This window comes from Athalia rosae, chromosome 8 (genome assembly GCF_917208135.1).
Source record: "Athalia rosae chromosome 8, iyAthRosa1.1, whole genome shotgun sequence".
NCBI classification, from domain to species: domain Eukaryota; kingdom Metazoa; phylum Arthropoda; class Insecta; order Hymenoptera; family Athaliidae; genus Athalia; species Athalia rosae.
In genome coordinates, this window is record NC_064033.1 from 132,501 (window position 1) to 158,561 (window position 26,061).

At 37.8% G+C, this 26,061-nt stretch overlaps 4 protein-coding genes and 3 long non-coding RNA genes across 21 annotated transcripts in view; 3 read left to right on the top strand and 4 right to left on the bottom strand.

Moving 5' to 3' along the window:
• The first annotated feature begins 18 nt into the window (after nt 1-18).
• Nucleotides 19-7,016, top strand: LOC105684900 (gamma-tubulin complex component 5). 6 transcript variants are annotated; one of them, XM_012398608.3, is made up of 15 exons: nt 19-513; nt 608-1,048; nt 1,138-1,406; nt 1,486-1,657; nt 1,752-1,968; nt 2,052-2,352; nt 2,572-2,768; nt 2,862-3,171; nt 3,258-3,477; nt 3,548-3,836; nt 3,979-4,179; nt 4,308-4,390; nt 4,529-4,688; nt 5,514-5,752; nt 5,880-7,016. In XM_012398608.3, the coding sequence occupies exons 1-15, from the start codon at nt 442-444 to the stop codon at nt 5,898-5,900; spliced, it is 3,192 nt and encodes a 1,063-aa protein (XP_012254031.2). In that variant the 5' UTR covers nt 19-441; the 3' UTR covers nt 5,901-7,016. The 6 variants fall into 6 exon arrangements, with proteins under 6 accessions (XP_012254031.2, XP_048515414.1, XP_048515415.1 ...); XM_048659457.1 differs by having other exon boundaries at nt 5,885-7,016; XM_048659458.1 differs by having other exon boundaries at nt 6,225-7,016.
• Nucleotides 4,875-5,791, bottom strand: LOC125502020. Its single transcript, XR_007279828.1, has 2 exons — nt 5,650-5,791; nt 4,875-5,587 (listed from the first exon to the last, which is right to left on the bottom strand). It is a non-coding gene; the product is annotated as an uncharacterized LOC125502020 (long non-coding RNA).
• On the bottom strand, nt 6,614-9,567 carry LOC105684903 (ras-related GTP-binding protein C). Its single transcript, XM_012398615.3, has 7 exons — nt 9,292-9,567; nt 8,944-9,092; nt 8,477-8,883; nt 8,270-8,406; nt 8,044-8,186; nt 7,822-7,970; nt 6,614-7,738 (listed from the first exon to the last, which is right to left on the bottom strand). The coding sequence occupies exons 1-7, from the start codon at nt 9,292-9,294 to the stop codon at nt 7,536-7,538; spliced, it is 1,191 nt and encodes a 396-aa protein (XP_012254038.1). The 5' UTR covers nt 9,295-9,567; the 3' UTR covers nt 6,614-7,535.
• Nucleotides 9,568-9,693: 126 nt separating this feature from the next.
• On the top strand, nt 9,694-16,545 carry LOC105684898 (tudor domain-containing protein 7-like). Of its 3 annotated transcripts, none has more exons than XM_012398603.3 (17): nt 9,694-9,844; nt 11,000-11,141; nt 11,238-11,452; nt 11,533-11,660; nt 11,737-11,857; nt 11,940-12,353; nt 12,427-12,579; nt 12,668-13,033; nt 13,288-13,455; nt 13,545-13,802; nt 13,895-14,137; nt 14,237-14,596; nt 14,674-14,897; nt 14,975-15,191; nt 15,270-15,388; nt 15,465-15,616; nt 15,709-16,545. In XM_012398603.3, the coding sequence occupies exons 2-17, from the start codon at nt 11,024-11,026 to the stop codon at nt 15,930-15,932; spliced, it is 3,480 nt and encodes a 1,159-aa protein (XP_012254026.2). In that variant the 5' UTR covers nt 9,694-9,844; nt 11,000-11,023; the 3' UTR covers nt 15,933-16,545. The 3 variants fall into 3 exon arrangements, with proteins under 3 accessions (XP_012254026.2, XP_020707392.2, XP_012254025.2); XM_020851733.2 differs by having other exon boundaries at nt 11,542-11,660; XM_012398602.3 differs by lacking the exon at nt 9,694-9,844 and adding an exon at nt 10,132-10,342.
• A 507-nt stretch (nt 16,546-17,052) lies between these two features.
• On the bottom strand, nt 17,053-18,427 carry LOC110116939. Of its 2 annotated transcripts, none has more exons than XR_007279826.1 (2): nt 17,613-18,427; nt 17,053-17,533 (listed from the first exon to the last, which is right to left on the bottom strand). It is a non-coding gene; the product is annotated as an uncharacterized LOC110116939 (long non-coding RNA). The 2 variants fall into 2 exon arrangements; XR_007279825.1 differs by having other exon boundaries at nt 17,607-18,427.
• A 509-nt stretch (nt 18,428-18,936) lies between these two features.
• Nucleotides 18,937-26,061, top strand: part of LOC125502040 (WD repeat-containing protein 19-like) — a 50,870-nt gene continuing 43,745 nt past the window's right edge. Inside the window, exons 1-9 of one of the 7 annotated variants that reach the window (XR_007279847.1) lie at nt 18,962-19,234; nt 19,327-19,550; nt 19,618-19,743; nt 19,826-20,100; nt 20,264-20,340; nt 20,499-21,346; nt 22,659-22,882; nt 22,961-23,075; nt 23,158-23,275. Coding sequence is in view for 3 of the 7 variants with exons in the window: in XM_048659537.1 (XP_048515494.1) it covers nt 23,232-23,432 (201 nt within the window). In the remaining 4 variants the exon portion in view is untranslated. Of the gene's footprint in view, nt 19,551-19,617; nt 19,744-19,825; nt 20,101-20,263; nt 20,341-20,498; nt 21,347-22,382; nt 22,883-22,960; nt 23,076-23,157; nt 23,433-26,061 lie in introns of those variants that run through there. The other 6 variants (XR_007279846.1, XR_007279844.1, XR_007279845.1 and 3 more) reach the window with 6 other exon arrangements.
• LOC125502043 lies at nt 24,077-25,657 on the bottom strand. Its single transcript, XR_007279858.1, has 2 exons — nt 25,360-25,657; nt 24,077-25,204 (listed from the first exon to the last, which is right to left on the bottom strand). It is a non-coding gene; the product is annotated as an uncharacterized LOC125502043 (long non-coding RNA).

A 26,061-nucleotide genomic window follows, 5' to 3' on the forward strand; every position in this document is an offset into this window, starting at 1 on the left:
TCATAGCCGGACCCGTCATAGCCAGGAAGGAAGAGAGTCATAACATACATGTGTCATAATATTAGAATCCTTATAAGTGGACTGTGATTCAAGTATTACCATGTGGATTAAGCGACATGAAATCGGACTTCATAGTAATTTCGAATGACCACATACTCCGTGATATGGAGGTATTTATGTACACACGTACGTACACACATATGAGGATGAAGTTGAAACGGTTGAAATCATGTTGAAATACTTGTGTTGAATGCTGAGGTCATATTCAACTAGCAGCCAAACACGACAATCGCATGAAACATGGCCACTGTCTAATGAAAGTGTTGTGTTTTCGGCAAAGAATTCACAGACTTTTTTATGAGAAACGAAAACAATTTATAGTACCAATCCATAAATGTATTTCGAAATTACGACATCTATAACACGATCGAATTGTTGAGAATGGCTACGAAAATATTGGTCGATATTCATAATGATGTTAAACTACTCATTGCAGCGATTACCGGATTTGAGGTGAGTTGTACTGGTTTTGTGCAAAATAGTGTAGAATTTATAGTTAATGGACAAAAACTGTAAGATTTGTTTTTTTCTGTTTTTCGGTCTTTAGGAGGGAGAAGAAGGTTTCAGAATTTGTGAAGCCTTTGCACTGTCTCATGTGAAACACCATCGCTATCTGTCCATAGACAGTCATGCTATTAAAAAAGGAATTTCGGGGTTAACGAAGAAATTTTCCATCCATGGGAAATATGAAGTCTCCAAAAAGTTTCAAGATCTTGTAGACGTATTCTTGTCAAGCTTTGATTTTGAACACCATCCTCAGTATGATTTACAGTGGTCCCTGCTCTCCTTTTTATTAAATCTTTCGTCTGAAACTAATAAATCAGAACTACAATGCCTTGGGATCCTGAAAAATTCCAGAGCAGAGCATAGCCTTCATGTAAGCACAAGTAATGAAACTGAACCCACAGAAGAAATAGACTGGCGAGAATACCTCAAGGAGGGGCAAGATATTTTTTTCTCAAACTACCACAGTGACGATTCCAAAAATGTAATTCCTGATTCTACAAATACTTATTCGTGTGGAGTTATTTCATGCCAAAATTTGAACCACTGCTTCTGTCAAATTTCTTCACTCAGGAATGGTCGGAAGGTGACAATGATAGCGGATCAGAGCCAGTAATTCGCAGACCACCGATTGATCTGCCCGCAAAAGAATTGGTGTGTGCCCCAATTCCAGTGAAAAAAACACAAAGCACATTAGACAAATTGTCTCAATGTTTGGCTGATTCAGTTGAGTCAAAAAACTGGTTGAAAAAAAACGTACAAAACGATTGGTGGACCACGATCAATTTCAACTATTATCCAGTGCACAGTCAATTTCCGGATGCCATATTCAGCCAGGCATGGCAAGCAAATCAGACACTCGTTGAACTTCGTCAATTCTAATTGTCTGGTTGATTTATATACAAGTCATATTTTTTGCAGGGACGAAATGGCTTCTCTGGGAATACAGCAGACTGGAACATTGAGCGAGAATCAGGTTTGCAGGGAAGTACTTTGGATGTTTCATTCCCCTGCGCAAATGGCTCTATTCCTGCAGAATATGCAGGCAAAATTTTCTGTAAAACGAGACGTTTCAATACCGAGCTTATCTCAGGTTAATTTGATATTTTTCAATGTTTCTCAAGGCATGCAAAACTTCAATCAAAGAAATTTTCACGAACCACCTTGAATTAAATTATTTTTTGCAGATTACATTTAGCGGTATTTTCTCATCTTTATGCGAATGTTTTACAATGGTCCGAGAACTGGAAACCTTTGGCAATGGTTTGTATCCAAAATCCAACACAACCGAACTGTGTCGGCGTCCCGCGTTAACGTACGAAGCTTACCACAGCGCTGTAACCCAGCATTTGAACAGACTGAGACAAGGGACCATAGAACTTGAACGAAGGCTCATAGAGCAAGGTGCAAAATCTACTCGGGTTTTGGATAGTTTTCCTTAGCTCTGTGCTTAGGACATGACGTTACGTCTTGTTTTATGTTTTTAGATCGCTGTGACACTCTGTTGTCAATTCTAAACGATCTTCAAAAGCATTTGGAGAGTGTCAAAATACTTTACGAGGTGCATCAGTCCATAATAACGGATTGGGAGTACCAATCTAACTGGAGATGTGCTTCCAAGTTACTGTCAGGGATCTTTTTCCAAATGCAAAACTCCAGCAACCGAGAAAAAGCAAACATTTGCACTAATCTGTACCTTCGAAGCCTCAGCGTATACCTGAATATCATCGATACATGGCTTAGCGAAGGGAGGTTCGAAGATTGGAGAGAAGAATTCGTCATTGCCAAGTATGTATATTTACTTCGAACACGCAGTAAAATTACTTGCCTGCTCTTTTTCCGTTCACTTTAACACATGTTTACGTTCCGTTCGAAAATCAGAAAGCCTTTTTAAATCGCTTGAACGACACTGAAAGAGTAATACGTCTTGTAATTTATGTGGAAGTATTATTATTGGCGCCTGGTTTTTTCCCACAAGTTATTAAGAGTCAAAAATTTTGCGCGTAGGGTACAGGATAATGCGGCTTTGGAGGAAGAAGAGCAATACGACAAGTTCATGCTGCGTCAGCTGGACCCAATTTGCGCTAATGATCCAATTATGCAACTTTTAATCCACAAAGTTCGTGATATGGGAAGAAGCATCGAACTACTGGTTAACCTAGATCGAATACCAGACATGTGGCGTTTGGTAAAAGACAGCCATGGTAGTTATAATCATCTGATCAATCTTTCTCTATTATTTTGAAAGAGAACCACAACAGTTTGACATTAAAATGATTCAAACTTATGGAATTCAGTTCCCAGGATATCGTTGAACGCTGAATTTCTATCCAAAGTCATCACCGAGTTCGACAAATATGGTCCAAACGATCAGGAACAGGAAACGTGGAGTTTTGAAAGAACTGAAATACTTGAAATGGATGCTGTCAACTCGGCAATCGAACACAATATATTTGAGCATATGACAAACACGAATGATCCGTTCCTCTTTAAAGGTTTCGAGGACTACCTACCCATTCGTTCAGAATCATTCAGAAGTGGCGTTATGGTTAGCAGGCAAATGGACGCAAATTTTGTCAGTGATGGGGAATTGGACGTTTTTGAAAGGCAAGCAAGTGACTGGCGTTTATTTCAATGGTGAAAGAATTGTAAAGTTTGGAGCATGTTTTTAAAATTCCGATAGCTTATTCTAGACTTCAGAGTGGTTCTTTTTCTATCCTGCCATCAAGGAGAATTTTAAAGCTTGTTTTATCCAAAATATTGGACTCGAGATACCAAGGTGCGAATAAACTGGTCAAAAACATAATGGTTGCCGAATATAATCTGGAAAAACATTTGAAGCTTATGAGATCCATTTATATGATGGAGACAGGACACGTCATGAACAAATTCTACCAATTGCTCTTCACAGAGGTATTCCTTCCATTTTAATCTTATAATTCAATTCTTTTCATTTCTGAATCTAAGCGTTACTGATTTTTAGATTGAATCTAATCCAACGTGGAACAACCCAAATTCGTTAACAAATATTCTAGAGGAAATATTGGCACAGGAATGGCCAGAAACAAGCTCTAAGTGGTCGGTTGTCGTCCATGAAGTCCGTACTCATCAAGTCCTAACTGCAATTGATAAAATCACTTTGCATTACGCTATTGGCTGGCCTATCTGCATGGTTCTAAACGCAGATATCCTCCTTAAGTATAACGATATCTTCAGGTTCCAACTAAAACTGAAGTGGGCACTTTGGACGCTTGATCACCTGCGATTCAGTGGTTAGTTTCCGAACTGCAAAGTTTTCTTGGGATTGAATTTATGGTTAAAAAAAAAACGTTTTTCACTTGAGATTTAAACCTTGTAGATTTATTTTGACGGTGGATGCTTCTGTTGTACCTTTTTTTGTCGAAATTTATACAGATCTTGAGGGTCAGAAGACTGAGCTGATGACCGACAGACTTCAGCACTTCCAAGCACGACGACTCGAATCTTTGCGCTTCTGGCTCATACATGCAATCGGGTCAATCCATTCGTACTTGTCTGGCCAAGTTTTGCAGACTTTAGGATTTATGCTGGACAGAGCTCTGTCTGAGGCTGATAACTTGGATACTATAATCAGAGGTTAGTGCCCTTGTGATATCAAGGTAAATTTGTAAAGTGCGCTTGAGACAACAATAGTGAGAATTTTAATGATTTGTCACCAATCACTTTTGTAAGTATTGGTAATCCACAATTGCATAAATTTCCAGTGCATAACGAATATTTGGGAAATGTTTACGAGCACTGTCTCCAGACCCCACAGTTCGAAGATCTAACAACAACTATAACCAACGTATGTACAGATGGAATTTTTTTTTCACAATTCATCCATGGAATATATCTTAAACTTCCTTGCCCGAATTTTTAAAACAAAACGGCGAAGATTACGAATAATTTGAGGTCTAACACTTTTTTTTTCTCTAATTTCCAGCTATTAGAGATGTGCACGCATGTTCGTGACCGTTGGAAAAGAGGAGCGGAGAAAATAATTGGTTCTGATTTGGATATGATGGAAAACAGCTACATAAAATATCACACTTACCTAGCACTGGCTCTCCACAACGCTGTGCAACACAAAAATGCTGATTATTGTAAGTGTTTCATTCTTCTGGAAACATTACAGGATATGTTTCAGTCAAATATCCCAACATTTAACAATTGTCCTCTCGAATATTGGAAGCAACTAATGGAGAAAAACTCATATTTGGCGATTTCCAAATAGGTAGAATAAGATTCGGAGTCGATTCATTTGCACTCTAAAAATTATGAATGATGTACAATGACCAAATATTTTCATCTTTTGTTGAATTTTGAGGAGTTGTTCGTAATCTAGTTCATTAATATTTACGACAGTGATTTAATATTTAAGCGTCATATTAAGCATGCTTGCAATTGAAAACTTGTTACGTTTGACGCTTATGGGACAAGTCACTAATCTATTTTTTCTATGTATTTGCATTGTTTGCAGTGACTGGTCTGAACACGGCTTTTAACTACAGTATACCCCGCGTCTAACTCCAGTCTACCTGTACTAATTGCATTTGAATAACGTATCATTTTCCATGATTACAATCATTAATCCATCACCACAACGTCTGACTAATCACCCCAAAACTCCTTGAGTCTAAGGATTTTTATTTTCTTTGGATAAGAATAAATTAAAAAATCAAAAGTTCAGAAAAGACGTACGGTAACCCTTAGGCTAACAGATCAAATATTCCGAACACATTTATAATATTGCACCTGTACTCGAAAGAAGTTAGGGTATATTAAGTGAATCAGTCAGTTGTAAATAATATCATTAAAAAAAAATTATGAGTCAACACGTCACATATTTTTCTACATCTGAAGTCCGTGAACACTTTCCCTGTTAAATCCAAATTCCTCCTCATCCCCAATTTGAATAACTTTTGCAGATAAGTTAACGCAGCTACTACAAGCTCGGTGCTTTGGTTCCTTCAACAATGACTTGAAAGACGCTGAATACGAGCTGGAAGAGATGGAAGTTGATCCTAACCATCAGATGAGCGAGCTTAGTAGAAATCTACTTACTGAAGTCGCTTATCAGAGTTTGCCTCCCTCTGGAATTCCGGTACCAATTCCCAAGTACGTACATGATTATCAAGGAGAGAAATCAGGAGCTGAGAACTCAAGGGTGTGTATATCACTTTGCCATTGCAGAAACCGTAAAAACCTTCAACAATGAGAAATAGGTGGATTGTAATGTGGAAAATGAACCCCTTACTATTCGAGATTGTGTTACGTGATTTTTTTAAATTAAGTTTAGCCGATCAATTGCATGATGAGCTTGATGTGAACGACTAGAACCAGATGTTTTCATACTTACGGTGCTACTACCATGATGAACAACTGAAAACAAACGCAATAAATACTCGCGTGGATTCCTTTTGCGATGGACCGGATGAAATTATTACAGAAGTAGAGAAAGAAAAGTTATGAATTATCTGAGAGCATCAAATTGTTGAAATAGTCAGAGAGAGTACCCTAGAAAGTTTTGCCGTTTGGTTCGATATGATTTTAAAGATACACAGGCTGGTACCGTTAAAGTCTGTATTACACATGCAAGTATTATTTCAATAACTTTTCATACAATTTTATTTCTGTAGAATACGTTGCGGTGAATAATGTGAACATGATAATAATATAAGCTCGTATGAAAAGCGAGCTCAAAGATCTAACTTTTTTCTGGGGTGATAATAACATGTCATGTAAATTAACAAGCATAAACACCTCTGGTACAGCTATACGTAAGTAAGACACTTATTTACATGATAATATGATTAACCGTATGTTAAGGGTACTTACAGTTTGAAGTAAGCGAGTTGTTCATTTACATTGTATAAATCTACATGAAATATTTAATAATAACAAATTTCTATACTCACAAGGCTCAACCCTACCGTTGTAAATACGCACCAGAAATCTGTTTGTAACAAGCAGGCATTAGAAAGGTCTGTAATCGAAAGGTTGAATATTAATATGCTTATGTCATCAATTTTATGGTTTTTTTTGTGGTATGTTTAATATGCATTAACACATTATGCAATCAATATGACAGCTGAGTATGAAATCACCACTCACAAATGTTCTAACTTAATTGCTTCATTTTTATTTCCAGATTATCAAAGTAATTTCGAATGCGTGGTTTTTCACTCTTGATACTTATTCTTGATGGTAAATTGTTAATGCAGTAGATCAAAGTACATAAACACATAAAGCATCAATATTGCATTTCCTATTCCATGTCAATGATTCCCTACGAGTCCGTTGTTGGAGTTAACTTTTCTAGAACTGAGCGATGAAAAGAAACAAGAAAAAAAATCAAAGTGATTCCCTGCTTACTGGAAAATAGTATAATAAAAAAAAAACCTACTTTTGTTTGGTTTCTACTTTCTACAGACTGAGTACTAAGTTTTTCCCCCATTTTTCATTATTCTTCATTCAAGTCAATTCGAAATCGAAAATAATGGATTATAAAAAAATATAGAGACAATATAATCTATAGGAATAAAATATGAACACAAGAGAGTGATTCCAACTTAAATATACGATGACCTAGCCAACGAGCAGATTACTGCACGTCGTGTCTGAAATTTTAGTTCCAAAAAAAATATCCGAATTTACTTTTTGCTGGGATACCTCTAATGCGGACTTAAGAGTCAGCAGATTTGACTAAAATATTCTGCCAATAGACTAAAAATTAGCTACTCATTCAAGTATTCTAATTTTTAGATCTGCTATCACGTAACTTGTGACGAATAAATATTATAATAATAAACTCTGGCCGGTTCTACACTGTGAAATATTGAATGTAACATAATAGATGTGATAAAAAAAATATCAATATAGCTTAAAAAGACGCATTCGTGTTCATAGTAGTTTGTACACTTTCATTGGGTATAAATTCATCTGACCGGTTAGCTTTGAGTTAAAGTAGCCACTCCGTTTTGTGCCATTGAGCTATTTGTCTGTGAAACCGGTACGTTGCTCGAGGACTCTGTAACACCCATGGGTGACAATGAATGATTGTTCAAGCTCGCAGCAGCCAGCGCTTTATTTCTGAGTTCAAAAACTTGCTGTATAGCTTTCCGAAAGCACAAAAAATTGTAGTCAATCACGCCTGTAGGGAACGTTGAAAAAATTCCTTATCTTTGCATAGAACAGAAATTTTGGTAAGTTAGTAAGTTTAAAAGAAAAACTCACCTTGCCTATCAAAGTTATCTTCTCGTAGTATGCAAACTAGGGCAAGGAATTTGTTGACCTCTCTTAAATATAATATATTTCCATTGTTCAATTTTATCAGGCTCGAACTTTGATTGTCAAATGCCGCAGCTTCCAGATCCTCTCGAAGGCTATAAATTTAAACTCAAAACTAGTTCATTGGCTTTCCAAATCATATATTATGGTGAGGAAAAAATAACTTACCCATAAATACAGGAAACGTCAATAACAACGTCTATCATGTCACAACAAAGTTCGTAACTCTGCATGTCCACTGGAGAACTATCAGTTGCTATATAGATTTTGGAGACAACATCAAAAAGAAAGGCTTTTTCTATCGCAGAGTTCTGAAACCAGAATTTGCCTTCAGTTATCGTTATGGGCAGAATTTTATGTTATTTCGACATTGTCAATTGCCTGTTATATTTACCGATATGAGTATATTCAGAAGATTCTCAAGTGTTGGCAATTGTGGAATCAATTTCTGAACGACCTTACTAAATGCCTCGAATATGCTGTGATCATATATGGATGTTAGGTGAAAACTGAGGTGGATCTGGTCAAACCCTAAAAGCAAAATGACATGTTCAAATGTAAATACGCTTACCTTGAAGAGAACTTCAATAAATTCACTAACCAGAATCGGCAAGATCGTCATTAGCCCTGGTGTGAATATCCCTTTGGGTTTCCATCTTGTGATCATCCGATAGTCCATCAACTTTGTGTATAAAAACCTCAAACTTTATAGCCTGATTTACTTTATATGCTTTTGTGACTGTAAGGTGAAGTTTATTCAGAGCTTCCATGTAGTCATCTTGAGCATCGATTACAAACACTAGAGCTCCGCACCCTCCAAATATCATTTCACTGTCAAAGGTGGGATCGAAGAAGTCTATCTGACCTGGGAAATCCCATATTTGGAACTGGACAAAGCTGGAGTTACTTATGTCATCCTTTATTATTTTATTTGTGCTTTCCAAAAAGAGTGTTTCATTTGGAGACATCTTGTGGAAAACAACCTTCTGTATGGACGATTTGCCACTCCTGGAAAAGTAAACTGTCCGTTTAGTATTGGTGATCGGGACTTAACTTTTTGTTTCTCACCGTCTGAGACCCATTAATAAAATTCTAGGTTTTTGTTCTCCTACTAAGGGCCCAGCGGGACCTTCACCCTCGCCATCGAAGGGCGTGTAGCCAAAGTCTTTTGGGAAAGAACCAACGTCGTAACCTGCCTGATATTGGTCATCGTCGTCCTGCAGTAAAGAAATGAAACACCGTTGATAAAACTGACGAATTTTTCATATTATAATTAGATAAAACAACATTGTTGCTATCATCTTTACTAAAGAGCAAAGTATGACGCTAAATATAGTTTTTTAAAGATAAGGACTTGTCGGTCATCAAGCAGCACTTCGAATTTTATTGGAATGTTTTGCTTCGATGCCAACTTACCATGTCTCAGTTTTGGAACGAGTTACTATCGAGTTTTATTCTAAACTACTGTTGACCTATCTTGCGGACCAAGTGGTTTTACGTCTTTGGAGGTGATTATCCAATGTAATTTATGTTCTACGTTCCCCTTTTCTTTAACGTTGTTTCTCTTTATCTCCTTTACGTGATTAAAGATGGGTTAAATTTACTGGTTGTCAATTCTGACAACTCTCTTTGAAACGTCTTCCACCACTAATTCGTGAATGCTGGCCTGATAGGGGGCTTCAGAGGCTTGGCAGTGACTAGGGACCCTTCTCTAAACGCACGACAGAAAAGTGGGTCAACAGAAACGTCTGAAATGAATCACATGATCATAAAACCAATCATCAGTCAACGATAAAAGGCTTGCGTAGTAGACGGCGTGCCATCTGAGATCCGAAATTCCAAATCGCAATGTCTATGACCAGCGGCGAAAATTACTAGTATACGTCGTACGTATGTATGTACCACCAGAGTATCACGCCACACCACAGACTGTCACAGGAATCAACGAGCAACGGAATCTGCGATTGAGGTGAGTAGGAATAGGGAACAATTTTTGCAGAGATAAGTGGGATTTTAGTTCACCGATCATTAGGTTCACCTTACTCTCTACAAAGGAAAAGTATCGCAATAAAATCGAAGAGTAAATTTTCTGCTGATTCATAAGCAAGTTGGATTTGGTCTATTTGTGGGTCTATTTTTCGCTATTCAGGCCGAGCTGACATATGCCATCGCTTGAGACCAAAAAGTTGAAATTATTGTTTTCCGAGGTCAAAAACGCAAAGAAAAAAACTACAGGTGGTTGAAACGAGAATACCGTGTGTAAAAATCGGGTCTACGCGTGTTTTTCAACATGGACTACAACTTCACTATCCATTTTTCGTGTATTACCGTGTTCATAAATACATACATTGTCATGTCAATTTTTGAAATTCCCTTGCATGCGACGTTATGTGACCACTATGCGACCCATGACCTCGTGTTGAGAGAAAAATAATACCAAGCGTGAACGAGATCCAAGGAAGTTGAAGTAAAAATCATTGCTATTCTATTCAAATCTATTTCATCTAAATTTTACATTACCATTTAGTGAATTTGCTTTCTCTCGTCCGTGTTAGTAGGTATTATTATAATAATAGTGACTAGGTATTGTTGCTGTCATTAGCGTAACAATTCAGTTACAAATTTTCAGTCAACGCAGTGATTATGCTATAAAATTCGTTTCATGGGTTACACAGTCCGTTGTTATAATCATCGATATGGAAATCCTACAATTTTGCCACGTTTCAAATACTGCAATGCTTTGTTATCCCTGTATATTCTTATTATAACGGTTCCTGTCATTTTTAATCCCACGTGATCCCACAATATAATATCTCAAAAGACTTCAGAGCATCTACCAACTCAATCCAGTTTATTTCATCAACTTATGAATGTTTTCCCCCATAGCATCTTTTCTTGGAATACATTCTGACCTGACTATATTTATCGGATATCTCAAGTGGTCAAGGGTTACAAGGGAAAATTTCAGATAGACAGGGTAATAAAAAAAAAGCCATGTGATCTCCCTTCCCAAGAAATTTGAAAACTCAACGCAGTGTTATGTAAAGAGTTGAAACTCACAGTCTTTGATTTGCCTTTGTGGAATCAACCAGAAAATTATTATGTCTTTAATTTTTCGTTATAGAGATTTGGATAATATTTAGTACCAATGACGGAGGCAACTGGACCATGTCAAGAGAGAGCAGAGCTGCTCGACGAGGTTGTCAGCAATCTTCGAGCATGCTTGCTCTCTGCAAAAGGTGGAGTTTCGTTTTCCGAACTAAACAGTACGTATTAAGAATATTCTTGCAAATTGTATTTCACAACTGTTTCATCACTTTTTCATTCTGAAAATCTGCTGATTCCTTTTCCATTATTGGTAGATGACTACAAAAGAATTTTGGGAGAGAACATCCCATTCAGAAAGCTCGGGTATCCGAGTCTCGATGAATTGTTGAATAATATTCCCGGCCTTCTAATCACTAGAAAAGTAGGAGATTGGAATGTAGCAGCTGAGCCAACAGAAGACTCTGTTCATCTGACAAAGATGATAGCAAGGCAGAAATCCGGAAAGTCCAAGAAACGCTCCAAAGGAATGGTAAGAACATAAATCAATTGGAGTTCCAATTATCTTTATTACACAGTAGCCGGAAACTGTTCAATATAACTCGCTCTAAGTTTTCACAGGCCATTACATGCAGAAGACCAACTACCGGTTCCTGGAAACCTCCGGTCGACTTCACAACGGCTCACAAAACCGTACAAGCCAAAAAAAATCATCCATCTAGCCATCGAGTTAATCATAAGTAATTTCTAACCAAGAAGCTTGCTTTTCACCGTTTTTCTCAATTTGATAAATTTTGTATGCAATTCTGGTTTTAGGTATTCGAACTCGACTTCTCAGTTTTGCTTTATCCAGCAAAAATCAAGCCCATCACTCCTCAATAAACCGCCGCGTTACATGCTACCCAATCCTGGTATTCCACAAACCCCACCAAGCAATGTGAGTTCCGTGGTTTGTTCTAATTTTCTGGCTATTCAAAAGTTTTGCTTGGGTATAATCGTTGCATCTTTTATTTTCTCAGAGGCTCTCTAGCCATCTCACGGCAAACACTTCTACAAGGTCAACTTTTCCTAACCCAGGTAACAGCCAAGCATCCGTTGTTGCCTACAAGAACCAGGCCGCATTCATAACAACAGAGAATCAGAATGAAAAAGCCCTCCAACACACGTCAACGCCGTTAACTTTTCCGGTAAATAAGACGAACACGATTTTGCATGCAAGCCCAAACTCCGAAGCAACAACAGCTCCTAGAAATTTGGAGGAGCGAGTAACTCAGATACCAAAACCCCAGTTTAAAACTGTCAGTGAAAGACTTGTCGTCAAACCGAAAGAGGTACCTATTCAACAGACTGTGATACTTTCTCCACTTAGTCCAAACCAATTTTCGGCTGACACAGCATCATCAATTACCTCACCTCGTACGCCGACGTCGCCGGTAAGACCCAAAACAAAATTCAATTTATATATTCATTGTAGCTTTGTTCTATTAATGTGCGTCGTCGTCATAGAAGCCGCAAATTACATGGCCACCGACATTGCAAAATCAAGATCCCTGTAAAGAGCTGGAATTGTGGGCAAAAGCTATGAACCTACCCGATGTTGACTACAAAATTGTATCCTGGACTCTGAATCGGAGGTCTGTCTACAGCTGCAGAGTAAAGGTGACAAATTGATTTATATCCAATGCAACAGAAGGCTTCAAAATTTTAAGCTACGTAACTCTTACAAAATGTCATGATTTAATTGTAGGTTGGTACAGACAGCTACACAAGTTACCCTGAGGAATCTCCAACCCGTGAAGAAGCGACACGAGTGGCAGCTGCCAAAGCCATGAAACAACTTTTGGAAAAGACTGGACCTCTTGGAGGCCTTTCTCAGACAGTAAACAAAAATTTGATCAGGGATCGAATCCTGCACATTCTAACACAGCATGAAGCTGGCGTCTTTTTACATCAGATTTCGAATTACTACAAAGAGCTTTACAAAGAAAATCTTCCCAACGACTGGGAAAACGCCATCGACGGGTGCGCGGAAATATCAAAGGATAAATGGGCACAAGATATCACCATACTTTCTCCGTTTGTACCACGAAATGAATTTACCGAGAACGAAAAGGTAATGAATGGTTTTATTCATTTATTCATTTTTTTTTGTTTTCTGGCTTTAAAAACTGTTGTGCCCGAAAGGTGAGGGAGTGGGAAAACATAATATGTAAAGTCGCGAGAGCTTGGTTTTACAAGGGTCTTATGAGGAGGAGAAAAATATGGTACGAATTTGCGCAATGATAGGAGCGACTCGCCTCACTCATACATAGCATACATACACACGGCAAAAACATTTAAAATTTCTTCTTTTTTGTTCATGTGAAGACTGCTGACCCTCTCTCACCGAGGATGGAAAAGATTCAGCTTACCGCCATTGGACCTCCACAGCCTGGTATCCTTGAACCGCCAACCGACGAGTACTGGGATGTTTGCATCACAAATGTTGTTAGCACCATCGAAATATGGGCCAGACTTATAGGCGATGAATACAGCGTGAGCTATGCCGATTATGTTGCATGATCCATGTTTTTGTTTTTTTTTCAATGAGTTATTAAAAACAAGTTGGCATTATTTTCGTTTAGGAGAGATTTGACAGAATGCTAGATGACTTTGATTCCTATTATAACGAGTTATCAAAAACCCCTGGCAATTCTGGAATCAAACCAGGGAGTTACTACGCAGTTCATGACGAGGGCTGTTGGCACAGAGTCAAGTGTTTTGAAATGGATGTGAAGACTGGAAAAGCTTCGATATTTTTCATCGATCATGGTGACGAGACCTCCGTTGATTACACTAAGTTATATCCGCTTGAAAGCAGATTTTCTCGAGTACCTGCACAGGTAGAAAAATCTTGAGCTGCTCTTTGAAATTTCCCCGTTTTTTTTTTTCTTGTTGTTTTCTTAAATTCGAATTTTGTTCATTATGGTTCCAGGCAATTAACCTATGTCTAGCCGATTTGGAAGAATTCAGCGAGACCGACCAGGTTTTCGAATACCTGAACAAACTCCTGTTGGATCAGATGCTAATCGCGCAGGTCGTGAGTCATGGATCTAAGGAAGGCGAGATAATGGCATCTGTTGTTCTTTATGATACTAAGCACGAGGTCGATATAAACCTGAACGAATTGTTGCTGAGTAGAATTAGCCAAAATATTCTGTCGCCGAAGTTGAACCAGGTAAACGAACAAAAATTTTACCTCGAGTCCAGAATTTTGCCATCGAGCCGAACAAACTTGGGACGTAATTCTAAACTCATTTCCATTTAATTTTTTTAGGAAGATCGAGTCTCTGAAGTTTTCGTTTCTCACGTCACGGACACTGGTGATGTGTTTTTGCATGTCAAAAATGAAAGCATGCTGCATTTAACTAATCTGATGAATAAAGTTATAAACACCGGGTTGAAGCCGCAGGACATTATCATGAGTGAGGAAAAAAAAATTGAATTCGGAAGAGTTTATTTTGCCCGTGCTTTTGAAGACGGTAAATGGTATAGAGGTTTAGTGACCAACGTAGACGCGTCAAATCGAATCGAAGTGTTTACCGTCGACTTTGGCAAAACCATCGTGGTTGATAATCAAAAAGACCTTCTTAGACTTGACCAGTTGTCCGAAGTTCTTGCGAAGTATCCTTACCAAGTAAGATGTCGAGAAGTGATTGCATTCCATCAAGGTCATTCTTTGAAATGCAATTTGATTAATTTTGTATTTTTCAGGCTCTGAAAGTTCGATTACATGGCATCCCGAATTGGGTATGTAACTATGAATTGGCAAAAAAACTCAGAGCACTGGCACCACCAAACGAGCAAGTGATTGCAAGAGTCCGTAACTCTCGGACGCAATCTACGCCTGTATTTGTTGAACTATTTAAGCGACTTGAGCCGAATAATATTCTGATGCCGATCAACAACACTTTAATAGTAGAACCGGAGCTTACGGGGTGAGCTTGTACGACAATGAGATTATCGTCGAAACTAAATATGTAGTCCATATTCCAACGTCATTTCATTCTTTCAGTGCTGCAGGTGATGGAAACAATAATACGCAGCCCAGAAAGAGGCTAGAACGAACGGTTTCTCGACACGGTATAACTAGCGACGGAGAAGGTATTAATAAAAAATTAAAACCACCAAAAATACCAGACGTTGGCAGCTACTTCGACGTTCACGTTACCATGGCCGCTAATCCAGGAATCTTCACCGTTCAACCTTACGAAGACCGCGTCTACCTAGAGGTAGGAAAATGTGATTTATCAAAGTTTATAAAAAATTGCTATTATTCTCCGATTTCAAAACCGATTCTATACATTCAGGCACTGATGGTGCAGCTGCAAGAAGTTTGCATAAATTCCTCTGGGCCATCATTGTCCTCTGAGTCTGTAACAGAGGGAAACCTCTACGCTGCAAAACACTTCGATGGACATTACTACCGGTAAAAATCTGTCCCAGAATATTTTGACATGGACTTTCTCTTCAAATCACTGAAAGTTGTCATTTTACTCTTCCAGGGTCTGCGTATCGAAAGTAATAGCAGGTCACATGGCGACTGTTTACTTCTGTGATTTTGGAGACTTCTCTGTCCTAAGTTTAGATAAATTGCTACCCCTCGGAAGACAATTTCTTGATCTGCCTTATCAAGCTATCAGAGCAAGACTCGTAGGTAAGTTGAAATTAACCTTTGTTCCAGAATACAAATTTGTAATGTAATTCAGACTGAAAACGTCTTTTTTCTATTTTTTCACTTATTCCTAGGTGTTCAACCTTTGAATATCGATTGGTCAGTAGACGATTGCTTGTTATTCCAAGACATGGTCATTGAAAAAGACTTTGTATCGATTGTCGTTGACTCCGGACCGGATCGTCGTTGTCCGGGAGAAACGATTCTGGGTTTGAAGTTGATCGACACAAGTGGACTTAACGATGTTTACATCGACGAACTTCTGATAACGAAAGGATGTGCAAAAGCTGCCGAATGAAGGTCATGCGACGATTGAAAAGACGTAAGATTTCCAAAGACTGTTGTAAGAAATGCTGGTGATCTTTCTTTTTTAAACATCGCCAGAAACAAGCGCGCAACTATTGCATCTCTTCAACGATTCAGGAGCGATTAAACCGTATTAATTCATTTTCTTTCAATTAGCCTTTAAATACGACACGCTATTCTAAAGAAAAAGTAGCTGATACAAGACGCTGAAAAAAATTATATTTTCTTCGTCAACACTTTTTCTTCAGTTAATTAATATTATTACTGAAAAGCTTTGACCAGAGATGAAAAAAAAAATATATGTTTTGAGATTTAACCGATTATTCAGGACTATCGGTGAATAAATTGCCAAAAATAAGCTTTACCACCGTAAACTAAACCACTTCCTTAAAGTAGACTGTCGTTTCCAAAAGCTATAATAATGATAATGAATAAATGATAATGCTTAGCTGTAGGAAAATTATTGGTTTTTTAAATTATTCGTTATTACATATGAAGATATACGTATATTATATACATGCAAAATATTTTTGGAAGTACCGTTGTTGCTGATAATATTAATGTATATAAATAATATATCTCATGTATATGATTTTTCATCTCCATTTTGCATTGAGTGAAATCGACGACAAGCTTATTTTTTATTGATTCGAAGAAAACATTAGCTTTCTGTATGATGCAAATTATACGAGAGTAGTTTGCAAATTATTTGGAAACATAGGTATATCTCGACCTTTTCTAATTAGCAGATGCTTTGTAAGTCAGGTAACCTCGTCATCAGTTTATGTTGATGTCGAATATGTGCTGTTCCAAATTTTTTGATCCTCAGTGTGCATTCGAATCCAATATGCAGGCAAAGTTTGGCGTTTTGAGATAGCGATGCAATCAGATGGATCATATTTTGAAAACTCAGATTTTTACCACATTCAATTTCAACTGACTTTCAATAGCAATCAGAAGTTAGAATGGTAATTAAAACAAAGAATATACTTATGTGAAAAACAACATTTATCATCATTTTGACGACTAATGGTTGCTGTTGTTCATTTTCTGCCATTAATTATTTCTCCGATCAATTTTTCAAGCTGACGTGGAGATGAATAATTCCATACTAGACCTATTGTTTTGATTTATTTTTAACCACATGAATAATAGATTCAAAAATGATATTAAATACGCATTTCCAATAATCATTCCATTGCATATCTCAATCCTATCTTTATGTGTGTTAAAATAACTATCGATTCTCAGACAATAACAATAATGATCGCTCATTCTTTTTTGAGATGATGATAATGAACAGTACTTTTCTTGCGAGTAACTCAGTATTATTAAAGCATCGCCATTTTTGTTGTTATTGTTATTATTATTCTCATTAATATTATCATTATCTTGATTTCTCTCTTATTGATTCCTGAATAATTAACTGTTGGAAATAAAAATTTTATATATTTTACTATCACCGTATTGTAACAAAAACTTCGATGTCTGCCTAAGCCTCAACGATTTTGGTCCCAAGAGCCCCAGTCCATTGTCTAAACGAAAACAGTGCTACGACGAGGCGTTTTGGAGGAAAACTTCTCGACCTGCTCACTACAAAGGATGGAAGTATCAGTGATTGTTACAGGCGAATTCATACTAGCAGAAGGGATATTGGAATAGATACTTGTACAATTCCAGACATTTCGATTGAAAGCAGAAGCCTACATGTTCACCCCTTGTCAGGTCTTTGTGCGGGATGATTCCAGTCCGGAACGAAACCGCTTGGAGTGTACCTGCAGCATGAGGTACGAGTCCTGTTCGATCCATGTCTTCCAGAAGTAGAATAAAATTCCCTTGGTTTTCCCGAGCCAAAGGATAGTTGCATCATAATGCACAGAGCTGTACGGAGGCCTCCGAAATGCAGGTAACCTGAAAACGGCATCGGAGCAAAGAGAATCACATCGTTAAGAAGAAAACCCAGATCCTCGTCTCTCGACTGGCCAGTGAATCTTTTCTAAGCTCATCTGTTGGGCTTGGGGCACTCCTTGTGTCTTGTACGCCCTGTTGGAAAATTTTTCAAGATTCCAGTCCGAGAATAGAGTACGCTGCACTTTGTGCATGTCACCGAGTGTCACGCAATAGAGATTATGAATTAAATCAATTCGCATACATTTCCCTGATCTGGGAGGTTACCTGCAAACGTCATTTGCGCGTGGAGCCACACACGTCAAGATGAACAAGAGAGACCATAAAGATGCACCCATTCCAATTGATTTGTCAATTACCGCATCTTTCCATGGCCCTGGGAGCGTTTTCTGATATGCAACTAGAGTTACACCATCCCAGATTTATTCTGAATTTGTTTCTGATTCTTCTTAATATTCTCTACTTTTTTCCAATTTTTTCTAATTTTTTTTGATTTTTTCTGATTTTTTCTGATTTTTTCCGATTTTTTCCGATTTTTTAATTAATTATTTGAATTTTCCGCGTATTTCTCTGGGCGCCGCCATTTTCTCTAAGCTCCGCCCACCGCGAGTACAGCTAGCGCCATGTGGCGGATTTTTTGTGAACTAACCCCTAGAAAAACGGGAAAGTTTTGACCCTCCTTCAAGCAGAACCGGAAAAGTATTGACCACTATTTTTCTCGGCTCCGCCCAGCGCGAGTACAGCTAGCGCCATGTGGCGGAATTTTCGTGAACTAAAATCCCAGGTTTCTTGCCCCTTGACGTCAGGCAATGTGTTGCGTGAAAGAGACGTATTTCCTGGTCAATACCTTTCCGGTTTTGGAAAAAAGCAAAAGTTTTGACCCTTCTTCAGAGAAAAAAACGCGAAAGTTTTGACCCTCCTTGCAGCGAAACCTGAAAAGTATTGACCACTTTTTCGAGCAAAAAAACTAGAAAGTTTTGACCCTCTCTGCAGCGAAACCTGAAAAGTATTGACCACTTTTCCGAGCAAAAAAACGAGAAAGTTTTGACCCTCCTGGCACTAAAATCCCCGCAAAAGTATTGACCGACCCCAAATATTCGAGGAAAACCAAAAAATTAACGACTACTGCCTCCGATTTCCGAGGAAAACCGAAGAATCCCGACTGACTCCGAAGCGACGAAATTTTTAAAAATTTGGAAAAAATCGGAAAAAATCAGAAAAAAATAGAAAAAAATTAGAAAACGATCAGGAATTAATCCAGGAGGATATAAAATCATGAGGCGCATCGAAGGACTCGTGGAGATGTGCTCATTGAATAAATAATTCAAAAATGGAGAAAAAACCGATTAAATACTGGGAAAAACCTTAACATGAATTTAAGATAAAGTGACATTGCCTGCATATTATTGGACCCTAGCAGGACATAGATGGGATCCTGTTATTGATTAAAAATAATTTTTTCAATTATATTTCTTCAGGTGTTTGCCAAGAAATGAATTACGACAACACACGGTGAACATGGGGTGAATCAACTATGCCATTCGAACTTGATACAACCTGACTTTGTCACTCATTGGGAAGACGAGATCCCTGGGTCCCTCTGAACATAATTTGAACAATAATACGCTGCGGTGATGTAGTTGTTTTGATCATAGCATGACCGGTGCTGCTGATTCATTTTTCCTAGGAGGAATTATCGTAGGTAAAGTTGGTCCATCGTCGATATGCTTTGACCACTTGTTACAAGGTGCTTCAATTTGCTTGGTTAGCTTTGCTTTAGGACGCCGATCAACGCCTGGAGGCTACAGAGATAGAGGTCAAGAGACAACGTCGACAACACCGGAAGACTTGACAAGGTTATCCAAGTGTCAGGAAGGATGTTCTTCTTCATGATGGTGAAGAATTCAATTCAAACAAACGGAGTATAATTGCCACCGAACAAATTCCATTCTCTCAAATGGCCTAATTCCATTTCAGATATCGTTCCAATTTCAACATCGACGGTAATAGAATGCCATAGAGCCGGACTGAAGCATGCAGCGTTCAACTTTATGCGGCCTGAATACCAAACGCAAATCCATGCCAACTGTAGCAAAAAAATTGAAGCGATCGTGAGGAAGGCTCCAAAGACAAAGGATCCTGAAGCTGAGAATGAGCCATTGACACCTTGTCCTTATTGCAAAAATAAATTACCTGAGACGAAAGTCATGTGTGACAAATGCAAGAGCACCATACCTTTTTTCATTGCTACGGTAAACTGTTTTAGTAATTATCAACCACCAGTGGTGGTTTAGATCTGAAGATTCGTACCAATGCTAAATAATCTGATAGTTAAACTATATCTTTGCCATGGTGTGAAATAATAATTCTTTGTTTCGAAATTTATGAATTTCAATGAAATTTATTCTCACTCAGGGTCGTCACCTTCTCAAAGAAGACTTTACAGCTTGTCCACAATATGAGTTTCCCAAAATCGCAACTGAGTTCCTGCGGTGAGTGAATCCCAGTTCTTTTTTATTTCTTGCATTGATTCATTAGTTCTGTGGCAAAGAATTTGTGAATTTTTCTCCAAAGTTCGTCACATTATCCATCTGCAAACTGTTTCTATTTTTTGTCAGAGGTGTTGACAGTTATTTTCGTTTTTTTTCAGAATCATCGAAAGTGAAGAAGTTTGTCCAATGTGTACGGAACATGTGGATCCAAATATGGTGTCATCGAGCATCGGCATTCATTCATTCCTCGATGCACAAGATACCAATGTTAAAAAGGTTTAGAGTTTGTTCCAAACAAAGTGCGCTTACATCTAGAATAACTGTGCGAATTGTGAAAATACCATTCCTGATCCACAGCGACTCGTCGCATAGCCTATCAAAAAGGCAAGACTCAGCTATTATTATACAGTTGTAACTTGATGCCATAGCTCACTATTTTTCCATAAATCATACCTTAGTCTTAGACCAAAAAGTTAGTACATGGTAGGGAGTACAATCTATGGCATACACGGTCTAGATATCCTGAACAGATGCTGATCTATCGAATCGAAGATAATACATAGTAATAATTATTAAATTCCAGTCAAGCTTCCCTTTGATAATTTTTGATAACGAAAACCTGATATATTCAGCCATCGAGCAGAAGAATCGTGTCATTCAATCGTCGGGTGTTTATACTTGGTGACTCTCAGAAAACTTTGCTCAATTCTCATGATGAGTATCTCCGAGGAGGATACCTTGACAATTAAAGTTGAAATGCAAAGATCAGTTTACCTATAACATATTGTAAAAAATTAGGCGAGCACGTTTGACGTTAGGTATAGCTGAATTTGTTGATTGAATTAAGTGATTTGTCAAATTAATCAAGTTGCCGCTAGTTCGGTACTTAGAATAGCTAATAAATTTGATTATCTCGATTACTTTCGGTTGTAATTCAATTTCAGAGTGTCAGAATGATGTTTTGATGCTCAAAAAATACAGAAGAATACTACACAGTTCAATTTTTGTGAGTCTCTCATTTTCTCGTTTTTCCCTACTTTTCCCCATTTTTCCATAATTATCCAGATTTTTTCCTTCATCTCCGGTTAATTAATCAGAGTCAAACCATCCCAGGTGTATTCCTAATTGTTTTCTAATTGTTTTCTAATTTTTTCCGAATTTTAACAATTTTTTCCCAGTTTTTAAAAATATTTTTCATTTGTGCCGCCCCTGGATAGGTGCGGGCGCGGTAAATTAATTGTCCGCCCCTATTTGGTCACGTGATGACGTCACGTGGTCAGGTCACGTGACCGCACTCGCCGATACAGCTAGCGCCATGTGGCGGAATTTTCGTGAACTAAAATCCGGCAAAAGTATTGACTCCCTCTGGAGCTCGCGGGAAGCCGAAAAAGTATTGACCGCTCTGTCCGAGGAAAACCGCCGAAGAACGACGACCGCCTCCGAGCGTCCGAGGAAAACCGCCGAAGAACGACGACCGCCTCCGAGCGGTAGGAAAACCGCCGAAGAACGACGACCGCCTCCGAGCGGTAGGAAAACCGCCGAAGAACGACGACCGCCTCCGAGCGTCCGAGGAAAACCGCCGAAGAACGACGACCGCCTCCGAGTGGTAGGAAAACCGCCGAAGAACGACGACCGCCTCCGAGCGGTAGGAAAACCGCCGAAGAACGACGACCGCCTCCGAGCGTCCGAGGAAAACCGCCGAAGAACGACGACCGCCTCCGAGCGTCCGAGGAAAACCGGAAAAGTATTGACCCCTTCGGCTCCGAGCGCTCGAGGGAAACCGTAAAAGTATTGACCCTTTTACCTCTCTTTCACGCATCACATTGCCTGACGTCAAGGGGCAAGAAACTTGGGATTTTAGTTCACGAAAATTCCGCCACATGGCGCTAGCTGTATCGGCGAGTGCGGTCACGTGACCTGACCACGTGACATGCCGCGTGACGTCATCACCCGACGAAATAGGGGCGGACAATTAATTTTCGGGGCCCCGCACTCATCCAGGGGCGGCACAAGTCAAAAATATTTTCAAAAATTGGGAAAAAATCGGAAAAAATCAGAAAAAAATAGAAAAAAATTAGAAAACGATCAGGAATTAATCCAGGAGGATATAAAATCATGAGGCGCATCGAAGGACTCGTGGAGATGTGCTCATTGAATAAATAATTCAAAAATGGAGAAAAAACCGATTAAAGACTGGGAAAAACCTCAACATGAATTTAAGATAAAGTGACATTGCCTGCATATTATTGGGCGCTAGCAGGACATAGATGGGATCCTGTTATTGATTAAAAATAATTTTTTCAATTATATTTCTTCAGGTGTTTGCCAAGAAATGAATTACGACAACACACGGTGAACATGGGGTGAATCAACTATGCCATTCAAACTTGATACAAACTGACTTTGTCACTCATTGGAAAGACGAGATCCCTGGGTCCTTCTGAACATAATTTGAACAATAATACGCTGCGGTGATGTAGTTGTTTCGATCATAGCATGACCGGTTCTGCTGATTCATTTTTCCTAGGAGGAATTATCGTAGGTAAAGTTAGTCCATCGTCGATATGCTTTGACCACTTGTTACAAGGTGCTTCAATTTGCTTGGTTGGCTTTGCTTTAGGACGCCGATCGACGCCTGGAGGCTACAGAGGTAGAGGACAAGAGACAACGTCGACAACACCGGAAGACCTGACAAGGTTATCCAAGTGTCAGGAAGGATGTTCTTCTTCATGATGGTGAAGAATTCAATTCGAACAAACGGAGCATAATTGCCACCGAACAAATTCCATTCTCTCAAATGGCCTAATTCCATTTCAGATATCGTTCCAATTTCAACATCGACGGTAATAGAATGCCATAGAGCCGGACTGAAGCATGCAGCGTTCAACTTTATGCGGCCTGAATACCAAACGCAAATCCATGCCAACTGTAGCAAGAAAATTGAAGCGATTGTGAGGAAGGCTCCAAAGACAAAGGATCCTGAAGCTGAGAACGAGCCATTGACACCTTGTCCTTATTGCAAAAATAAATTACCTGAGACGAAAGTCATGTGTGACAAATGCAAGAGCACCATACCTTTTTGCATTGCTACGGTAAACTGTTTTAGTAATTATCAACCACTAGTGGTTAATGTGGGTAGAGTTGAAAAGTTTTAGATCTGAAGATTCGTACCAATGCTAAATAATCTGATAGTTTAACTATATCTATGCCATGGTGTGAAATAATAATTCTTTGTTTCGAAATTTATGAATTTCAATGAAATTTATTCTCACTCAGGGTCGTCACCTGCAATTTCTAACGTACGATGAAATTTCTCCAATTCATAATCCCTAACACGTGGCAATAAGCAACATGGACAAAGTGCTGAGTACTCTACTCTCCTTCTTGAATTTCGAAACATTTTCTAAAAGGTCGTAGAGAATCTAAATATGCTGACCTAATTGATTTAACAATCGAATTTTGTCATGCATGGCGAATCTTCCACTTCAAAAAGCAAAGGAATCGCAACATCTTTATAGTTTGCAGTCCTTGTTCGATTTTGTAATCACATCCTCCCTTCCTAGATTGAAATATAAAGAATCACTGCCTTGTCATCATTCTTTATTTTTTCCCCCATTTTTCCTGAGCCTTATTCAATTTTTTAATTGATTTCTTTCGATTGGTTTCCCAATAGATTCTGATATGGTAAATTTCCAATTAGTAATTGGGTGATGAAAAATTGATCTGTAAGGCATAATTAATTGAACATCATTGGTTATTATTCATCGTCGAAAAATTGCACATATTTTGCAACTCACACTGTAGTGTTGTAACTATCATACAAAATAAGCTAATAGTACAGTCATAGTATAATTGTACCATACTAAAAATAAAAATAACTAAATAAAAATAACAACATTCATGATGATAATAATAATGAGCATAATTTTTGTAAAATTACTAATAATGATAATAGTAGTGATATAATAATAAAATTGACAATAATTATTCAATAAAAATAATATAGTTATAATACTTATGATGATGACGATGATAAGAGAACAAGAGATATACAATATATTGGATGGCAATTTGCTAATATTTATAATATATGTTACGTAGAATGGAAGGGGATATATTTAACAAAATAAATGCTTGGATATTCAGTCGTTCGAAATCACCATTTCTTACACTCCTCAGTGGTCGCGCAGATTGTTGCGACCCATTTTTTATATTAATGTTTTTGTAATCGTGAATATTCATAAATTAATCTGACGTTATCACGTATGCATAATTTATATCTTGATAGGTATTGGATAGTTGTTTTTCTTTTTCAAAATCAGGATATCAAAGGACGAGGGAGTTTTCACAAATATTCTTTGTACATTCAATACTTGCAGCAACACTATCTCAATATGCATCGAATTGGCCTATATAATTTTATACATATGCGTCGCATAGATAAAGACTATTGAAGATCATTGAGGCTGCTCAACAGATAGAATTCTGATAATTAACTCCAAGTTTAGAATATAATAACAAGGGGGGTTCATAGCGCATTGAGATTTGGACGGGGAACATGAGAATATAAAGATCTTTCCTGGAAGCCTGCATTCTTCTTACATAATGACGGTTCTCGAGCTAGATAAAATTGCTACAGTGCATTTGGACGTGAAATTAAAATTTTTTAAATATAACGTCTCACATTAACCGAATACAATTAAAATTCGTCCAGTTCGAACAAAACCAACTATAAATGTAGATTTTCTCTTTCTCAACATAACGGTAATTTTGGCAGGAATTTTATAACCACATACATATATCTTATACAATATCCCTTATGGACGATATTTCCATTTATTAATTGTTTTCTCTTTTGGTTAAACTGAAATAGATAAATTATATTGCTGCATGATTTGAAGAAAAGAAACAAAAACGATAAAAAATAAACATTTTCTGTGCAATGTATAGCGATAAGTGCCACTGAAATATTATAGTTTATAATTATATTGTACGTGTACAGCGATTCGACATACGTACAAGTTGAATTTATTGGCATTCCAGTGTTGTCCTTGTGATAAATATACTTTTTGGTTTACCATTTTAGGTTTGCTGAATCTTTTATTTCCTTTCATTCTTTCCTCTTTTTCCATTTTTCTTTTCTTCCTCCTTCTATTTTTCATTTTTTATTAGAGGACTGGAAACTCTGAACTAATAATCGTTCTATTTTTATATTAATTATGTTTCTTACAATACTCTTTTCATTAATATGGCTTTTCGTATTACTATTAACATATCGTTATTTTAATAATTTTTTTTTCATTTTTCTCTCTTTTTTTCCTTTCTTTAAATTTATTTCTAGATAGTGAAATATGATTTGACGACATATAAAGAGTGTATGTCTCTGCTCTTTTACCTATACCATCGTGTGTTACACGTAGACTTTACACATCTGCACATCGTATTCATATTTAATATTACCAGTTCCACAGCACGAATTTACAAATAAGATGGAATGGTTTCATGTACGAGATATTTGCTTCACTTCGTCTAATCGTGATTTTCTCTTATCGAAAAGATGTTCTTCACACTGGTTTTTTCAATGCATGTATGCCCGCGTGTATTGAAGTCACGAAGAGTCTTCATTCGAATAACAATTATCCATCTTCGAAACGAAACGAAACAAATATAAACATCGGTCATGGAACAATTAATTTCGTACGTTGGCAACACCACGGTATC

Coding starts and splice junctions, on each gene's coding strand:
- LOC105684898 (XM_012398603.3), top strand. CDS start 11,024: ATGACGGAGGCAACTGGACCATGTCAAGAGAGAGCAGAGCTGCTCGAC. Junction 11,142..11,237: donor TTCGTTTTCCGAACTAAACA/GTACGTATTAAG, acceptor CATTATTGGTAG/ATGACTACAAAAGAATTTTG. Junction 11,661..11,736: donor AGCCATCGAGTTAATCATAA/GTAATTTCTAAC, acceptor TTCTGGTTTTAG/GTATTCGAACTCGACTTCTC.
- LOC105684900 (XM_020851734.2), top strand. CDS start 442: ATGGCTACGAAAATATTGGTCGATATTCATAATGATGTTAAACTACTC. Junction 1,407..1,485: donor GCCATATTCAGCCAGGCATG/GCAAGCAAATCA, acceptor TATTTTTTGCAG/GGACGAAATGGCTTCTCTGG. Junction 3,478..3,547: donor ACCAATTGCTCTTCACAGAG/GTATTCCTTCCA, acceptor ACTGATTTTTAG/ATTGAATCTAATCCAACGTG.
- LOC105684903 (XM_012398615.3), bottom strand. Junction 8,884..8,943: donor TTATTAATGGGTCTCAGACG/GTGAGAAACAAA, acceptor TTACTTTTCCAG/GAGTGGCAAATCGTCCATAC. Junction 8,407..8,476: donor TGACGATCTTGCCGATTCTG/GTTAGTGAATTT, acceptor TTTTGCTTTTAG/GGTTTGACCAGATCCACCTC.